At 36.0% G+C, this 8,453-nt stretch overlaps 1 protein-coding gene across 1 annotated transcript in view; it reads right to left on the bottom strand.

The window, feature by feature from the left end:
* LOC107723993 (copine-8-like) overlaps positions 1-3,585 on the bottom strand; it is a 78,093-nt gene extending 74,508 nt beyond the window's left edge. Inside the window, exon 1 of the mRNA XM_016532756.1 lies at positions 3,329-3,585. Within this exon, the coding sequence (XP_016388242.1) occupies positions 3,329-3,435 (107 nt within the window). The 5' untranslated portion in view covers positions 3,436-3,585. The remainder of the gene's footprint in view (positions 1-3,328) is intronic.
* Between the last annotated feature and the right edge of the window lie 4,868 nt (positions 3,586-8,453).

Here is an 8,453-nt window from a genome sequence, read left to right on the forward strand (position 1 = left end):
AGTTATTTCAACAAAACAACATCAAATTTGAAATGTAATGCAGGGAATTCTGGGAATGTCAATTTACGGTTATTCACTGTAGATTATACGGTATTTGTCACTTCCAAAAACGGTATACTACCGTAAAATTTATGTCCAATACATGTAATGTCCAATATAGTTTTTCACCGTATATAGTAGGGGAATTTACCGTTAACCATTTAACAGGTTTTTACTGTAGCATTTTTACAGTCTTTTACCGTTAAATTCACGGTCATTTTTTACAGTGTATATATATATTTTTTTCATCTGTACTAGATGATACAGTGTGCTCTATGCTCTCCTAAACATGAGTTTTCCCTCCCTATGCTGTAGACCCATGTGCCACCTGAAAAAGTCCGAGCCAGCCATTAAAGCGCAAGGCCGAAACCTCACGGTAGCTAGAGTACAGAACTGCTCCAGAACGAGAATCCTCATGAAACATTTACACGGCCATTCCCCCGTGAAACAGCACATTCCCATTTAAAATCCCAGCACAGCGGAACTCTCCGCCCACATCAACAAGCCCAGCTGCCAATCACATCCACCGACACTCTCTGTCCTCTTACTATTTTAATTCATGCTTATCCCTGTTCCTCTTCCGGACTCGTTCCGCATTCATATTTGGTGGTAAAACACAGAGGAATAATTCATGAGGAATGTAATTAAAGCATGAAGTGTGATAAAGTTTAGTGGCACTAATGAGGGCGTGCCCCCTGAGGGGCTTAAGTACGGAAAGTCCGAGTCAAAACTCTCGTTCTGTAAAGATCACCGCACTGACGAGCAAATAGCGTCATCAAGACTGACATTAAAACAGTATTGAAAGCAGATGAAATCAATATTGATTCTAAATCACAGACTACATCATATCCGCTAAAAATTGGGTTGTGAAAAGCTGTGGCTTTTAAATATGTTTAATTAAGTAAACACTTGATAATATAATATCATTTTGTTTGCAGGAGGTTCTTAAAATGGTTCTTAAATGGCCACTTTTAGAAAAATAAGAGGATTATGGAAAAATTGTCAGAGATATGTTGTGTTAGTGCAGCAAAACGGTTACATTAATTTAAAAAATATAACAGAAACATAATTATCATTAATCATTCCCTACACAATACATATTTTGAAAAAGGAGATTTCTTTTAACCATATCTTTCAAGATATGCTAGTATCACTCTTCATAAAATTAATAAACCATACAAAAACACAGTGATTATTTTAGGCATTAGAGGATAAATAAATTAAACTATTGATTTCAACCAGTTATAAAGCAAACAAAATGTAGTACTTTTATTTAAAAAATATTATACAATATATTTTGGAGTAAAATTCCATGTATTGCTTTTTTTAATAACTTAATATTTACACTTGAGCAGTTTTTACAGTAGCATTTTTCATGTTTATTTCTTGGGTTTGAATTAGACAGGAAACATACCATACTCATATCCTGCCTAATTCATTCTTAATAAATAAACATGAGGTTTTTGTTGAACATGTTTTCAACTCTTGAATGGCTTACAGCTGACTGCATTTATGAGTTTGACTGACAGATGAAATCAATCAATCGCTCCTGTCATTGTTTTTCAAGACCAGAGCAAGGATTCTTCTCCTGTTTGTTGTCCTTTGCCTCTTTCTCTTGCGGTGTGTATTGACACGGAGGGTCCCGCTTCAATATGCTCAGACGAAACAAGCGCTCTCTGCCGCTTGACTCTCAAAAGCTTCACTGCAGAATCCAGGAATAGCTTTTGTTTTCACCTTCACAACTACCAATGCCTAATTTAGCTATTTTATTTAACTTAAGTCTTAGTATTTTATACACACCTGGATGCTGAAACTGCATTGTATTTTGCCATTTAAAAATTTATAGTAAAAATAAGTTTTAGGTAACTGAGTGTGGTAAATGGCTCTAGGATGCAAAACAACATATCATACGTCTTATTCATATATTTATTTATATAACAATTATATATAATTGTTAGTAATTTCAACAAAAGAGTGTAAAATGCTACAGTAAAAACTGTTAACTGTAAGCAAAAACAATACATTTTACTGTACTGTACTGAAATTAATTATTGTTAAAATTATGTTCTTAATAAGAATTTATTAAGAATAATAAAACAATTCTGTAGAGTGCTGTACAAAACTGGCATCCCATTACATTCATTTTTTAGCAACAACTGTATTGTTAAACAAATATAATTTCACCGTAAAATTATATAAAAGTATATGAATAAAAAGTAATAAGTAAAGAACATACAGTTATCAAATATCACTAGTATATTTTACAGGAAATCTGTCAAACACAGCTGACAGTTTTTAGAGAGATGTATTTAAAAATGTACAAAATGTAAGAAAACCAAGCAAATCAACACTTGATAAAAGTCATGACTGACTAATAATAAATCTTTAGGTGCAGAACTAGAGTTCTGAGTGTGATTTTTATCCAACAGACAAACCTCTCCTCCCTGAAAATAACACACATGATCAGCTCATATATTCACAGCAGACTCAGGTGTGAACAGAGATACTTTTTAATAACGACCAATGAACAGAATGAATTACTCCATCTATTCAGCAGTTTTTACATATCAATGCATGTCCATTGTGAGCTTTGAACAAAGCACCTGTTTTAAATTCTGAGGTCAAAAGGAAGTTAAAGACTCTGCTTCTCAAGACATCAACGCCTCATATGCGATATTGAAGAACTCGGATGGAATGCATCATAAATCCACTACATATAAATTGAATTCTTTATGTATTATGCATTCATAATCCATATAATACCTACACCTTATAGTCAGCTGCATGTTATTGTAAATAACAACCACATTAAAATACACTGTCAAGCAGAAAAAGATTAATAATAATAACGCATGAATAACAGCAGATTTCGAGTGATATGTCCTGTTATCATGTATTCTGATGCAGCATACACTTGAAATAAAACTGTATTATAATCATAATTACTTTGTAGAACATTTTTGAACGATACATTAAAAATCACTCAAATGACCCTTCATAACTGACGCATATATTATTTGTTTTAATATCAGCACGAGATCATTATTTTGCAATCAAACGATGCACGCAAATTATAAATACAACACCAATAATGCACTTTATAAATGCAGAGCCTTGCAAAAACATAAGCAAGAACGGACATAAAAAGTCATTCAAAATGGAATGCATTATGAAAAAAAATGCCGATACAGCCTTCAAATGATCACTGCATTTGAAACTGCACGCGTGAGTGTTCGGAATCTCAGAAGCATTCAGATTCACCCGTGACAGAGCCACGCGCGGCACTCACCTGCACGACACGGTGATCTCAACTTTCGTGGCGGGAATCACCGCCGCGAGCGGCTCGAAATCCGCGAGACTCGCCATATTCAATAAGCCGCTCATCACTGTGGACATGCTGCTGCTGCTGATGTCGGGGGAGCGCTGCCACGGACACGCACCGCGAGCATCCTTTAGTCCGTGGATCCGGAGCGGGTGGGTGCGCGCGCGTGAGGGAGTCACACCGCTTTACACGCGACGACACAGGCGCGCGAGAGTGAGAGAATCCCTGCCCGTCACGCGCGTCAGTGAGCGCAGAGGTGCGCGACGACAGCAAGACGCACGCGTGAACTATATCCGCTCAGATACACACATCAAGCGTGCGTGTTGATACTGTACGCGTGAAGTGTGAACTGTCACGGAACACTGCGTTTACACAAATCGAGATATCTCAGGTTCTGTTATCTGTCTCTATTAAATATAGCAACCCGATCTCATGAAAATGCGTATAAATAGTACGCCAAATAAAAACGAAAACTCGTGGTATTGATAGCAAAAATGGACTTTGGCGTGTATATACTACGCGATGGGTAGGTTTAGGGTTGTGGGGTAGATGCGTATTATATGCACGCCAAACACATGCGTATCATATGCACGCGAAAACTGCGTATTATATGCACGCCAAACACATGCGTATCATATGCACGCCAAAGTCCATTTTTGCGTATCAATACCACGAGTTTTCGTTTTTATTTGGCGTACTATTTATACGCATTTTCATGAGACCGGGCTCAAATATAGTTATATCTGGAATATTGTGCAAAGACAGTACGTTGGCCCTGTCTACTTTAAGAATGTTAAATATAGGCTACTCGTTTAATTTGTCCCCAATGTGCATATTCATGCATCACAGGAGGATTCGGTTCAGTTCAGTTCTGTGATAAAAATCACATCACAGTCATTTCCACCAAATGTCAGATTGTGCATTGTGATGGAAATGGCATTTTAAAACAGCTGACTGGTTTGTTTTGTGAAGGCTAATTTTAGAACTAGAATGTTATTGTAATTAAAGTTTAAAAACACTGATATGAATCACATTAAATCACATGACGTTTGACACAATGCTGAAACTGTTCGTGCTCTTTGTTTTTAATAATAAAAAACTGCCTTTTCATTGCCAGTCCATTCAAGCGACAGTTTTGTCAAGTTATGCTAAAGGTTTATCCACTGTCATTATGGAAAAGAGCAGTCTGGACATTCTGCTAAACATCTCTTTTTGCCTTTCACAGAAGAAATGAAATGCGAGTGAGTAGCCATTGCTCGACTGTACTGAATGCGCACTTGTAGTGTATTTCAAATCTTTTTGAAGATGAAATCTATTTTTCTTTTTGAAATCAATTTGAAATTCTCAATTTTCAAAACAGAGTATTTTTTAACTGTATGTGCAAATAATATAATATTAATGACATAAAAGGCCACTTTTCTTAGGAGAGCACACTTTCATGACTACATGTAAGTGCACTTTGTAATAATGTCAAATAAAAAAAGTTTTACTTTAAAGTAAATCATTTGCTTTAGTAATCTTTTGTCATGCTTTAAAGACGTACACTTATTTTTGGATGTGTTGACTAAACCTCACATAATACTGTATGTGACCAGACCACTGCACACCTTTCATGCATTTTCTGCTGTTGCCAGAAGTGGTTTGAGGCCCACGAATGCCCTCTAAATGTTGCTGCGGTTATGTCAGCACACAAACATTGATTTGTCTGATTATAATGAAATTAGGTTATGTGTTCTCACACATCAGAAATGTGAGGCTAGAGTTCAGCACAGGAGTCACACAGATGCTCTGCTCTGCACTAAAGCTGTTCACCCATCGACACAGCAAACAACATTCATACTTACTATTTGTCAATATACAGTATGACATTGCATTAGATTAAAAAGTGTCATTTACTTTAAATAAAGATGTGCACAAAAGCATAACATTTCACAGAAGTTTATTGATACGTCTACTGCTGGATAATGTACAATCCACCGGTTAGCATCGAAAAATAAACCCTAACAATCAGGATCTTGTAGTAGGCTTACTCTACACTATCTCGCTTATTAAGTACATCAAATAAGTACATGAAATATTTAATTAAAATCATTGTACACAATGAAATAGTCCAGAGAGATTATAATAGTAGTTTATAAATGTCTAACAATGTAATTTTAACACAAACTGTTGGTCTGTGGGGTTGTGCCGGCAGCAGAAGCTGGAATATCATGCATATTTAACGCTGCAGTGTTGTGAGGAAACACTCGGAAGTGTTTGTGTTTGTTTAAAACGATGATTTAAGATGAAGGGTGTTTCACCAGAAAGACTTGAACGATTTTTTTTCTTCTTCTTCTTTGTTGCAGCATAAAGAACCTAGAGAAGATTGAAAATAGCATGGATATAAATTCTTATTCAACATCAAGAAAAAAGGGGGTATATACAGTATATGATTCCTATATAGGAATATTCAGGAATAGTTGATCATTTTCAAGCATTTTACACAACTTACACAATTAGCAGAATGTAATATATGTAGTTAATAATAATAATATATCATTCAAACATTAGGGGTCACTAAGATTATTTTAAAGGGGTCATATTATGCTCTTTTACAAAGTCTTGATTTTGTTTTGGGGGTGTACTAGAACAGGCTCTCATACTAGGTTGTTCGAAAAACACATTATTTTTCACATATATTACATTATTACAACACCTCTCTCCCCAGTCTGGCATGAACGGCTCGAATAGTTCCTGTATCCAGGGCCGGATTTACGCATAGGCATTCTAGGCACGTGCCTTTGCTCGCTCGTCAAGGGGTGGCCAAAACACAATGAAGAGATATATAATATTTTTGTTATACTTTGGGCTATCTACAACAGTAAGAGAACCAAAACCCCAGAAGACATTGAGCAAATAAATAAAACAAACAATAAGGTAAAAAATGACAAACTATTTCCATGTCTTCCACCTTTTTTATGTAGGCTACGGAAATCACGCTTTCTTTCTCACAGTCTCTCTCACAGTGCAGACACGAACAGAAACTTCTTGTCAGCGCTGCACCGTGAATTTATCAATAAAATAGTTTCGCAGCTGAAAAGCTACATAACATTTCTCAGTTGCGAGGTTCATGAAGGAGTTTAACTTAAAGATTCGCTATTAGTAGACGCTGCTGCTGAACGCTGCTGAGAGACGCATAGACGCAGCACGCAGGTATTCACCAAATATGGCGTTATTTTAATGACAAATGTCGAGAGCGCATTATTGTAGCGCGAAAGCACATTAATATAATGCGCGAGCGCAAATCTCTCTGCTCGCACGCGGATTTCCTTTGCTCTTGCACAAAACCTGGGCGCAGTTAAAAACCTGTCTCTCCTCTCACTCAAACTGTCCTGTGCACTCGCAAATCTCTCTGTGCTCATGCGCTAGATATTAATTCTTTTCGCACCTGAATTAAACGTTGTCAAATGTTATCAACCTATCAGATTTCAAAGATGGATCTGTAATTTCTTTATAATTTAATACTACTAAGTCATAATAATCAAATATTAGAAATGAATCGGGCGCTTGGATTATTTGTAAATAGGCCTAACCTAGTTTGGCCAAACCCCTCTGAGCGATTTATCTAAACACAAACAAAAAAGTAGGCCTATATGATTCTTAAAGTTCATGTGGTCATATAGCCTATTGTGCACTTGGATTGAAATAAATAAATAAATATATCTTCTGATTAAGGACAGATTTAGTTAAGGGTCAGATGCACAATTCCCTATATTTAAGATGTGGAGACCAAATACTGTATAACACTATAATGAATTTCCCATATTTGTCATAACATTACTACATTATATTTGCAGACAATGTAATTACATGTAACTGTCATATAACTGTATATTCGCGGTTTGAGAGTGCCATTGAATGTGTAGCTATAGGGTTTGCATGAAAAAAAAAATCTAACTAAAATCAGAACTGAAAACAAACGCTGGATTTAAAAAAAAAAAAAAAAACTCCCAATAAATGTCCAAACAGTGATTCTATCAGAACATTTATTGTGTTATATCTTGCATCATTTACGTCTATTTTTGCATTTGATGTTGATTTGATAGGAATTGTTACTATTGCCATCATACCAACTGAGAATTTATTGCAATGATTTTAAATTCAGTTGAGGTATCTGCATATTATGACTTAACATTGAGCTTTTATATGAAGTCTTTAGAGCCATAGGCTATAATACTGTATGTTGTTTTTAGATAAATTGCTCAGAGACCAACGAGGTGGACAGAGGTTATTTATAGGCTATGTACAAATCATCCAAGCACCCAATTCCTAGCCATTTCTAATATAGGCCACATTTCATTAACATTGCTAAATATTATTAAACTGGAAATAAATTAAAGATCCATCTTTGATTGTCAAAAGAATTCCAGGTTCAGTTCCCTCTCAGCCAATTAGATTTCACATAGTATTTTCATCGGTCAGTTGTGGAGGTCTGATTGTTTAAAGCTTTATTTATATAGCGCCTTTTAAAAGTGTTTACAAAGTATTTTACAGAGAGATGCATATGTGCATTTACAGAAAAGAAAAGACAAATACAAACATAAAAGAGATAAAGTAATAAAACAAAGCACAATAACCAGTTTATGTTAAAACAAAAATACAACGATAAAAAACAAGGAAAGGCCTTTAGAGAAAAAATCTGTTTTCTTTTGACAACGTTTAATTCAGGTGCGAAAAGATAAATATCTAGCGCATGAGCACAGAGAGATTTGCGAGTGCACAGGACAGTTTGAGTGAGAGGAGCAAAGGAAATCCGCGCGCGAGCGGGGAGATTCGCGCTCGCACATTATATTAATGTGCTTTCGCGCTACAATAATGCGCTCTCGACATTTGTCTTTAAAATAACGCCATGCCAAGCGGCAACCTCCCGCTTGAAGCCAATACGGAAGTGACTAAAACTGCAATTCATCGACTGACCGCTAGAGGCTGTCTCCAAAAGGGAGGCAGTCCCATAGACTCCCCATGTTAAAATGCCCAACTTTACAGCAGAAAAAAATATGTTTACAGCCTGGTACAAAAAGTGCTTTTGGTCTATATAGGTAATTTTGCCCTT

This window comes from Sinocyclocheilus rhinocerous, unplaced genomic scaffold (assembly GCF_001515625.1).
Source record: "Sinocyclocheilus rhinocerous isolate Xijiao unplaced genomic scaffold, SAMN03320098_v1.1 scaffold63, whole genome shotgun sequence".
Lineage (NCBI taxonomy): Eukaryota > Metazoa > Chordata > Actinopteri > Cypriniformes > Cyprinidae > Sinocyclocheilus > Sinocyclocheilus rhinocerous.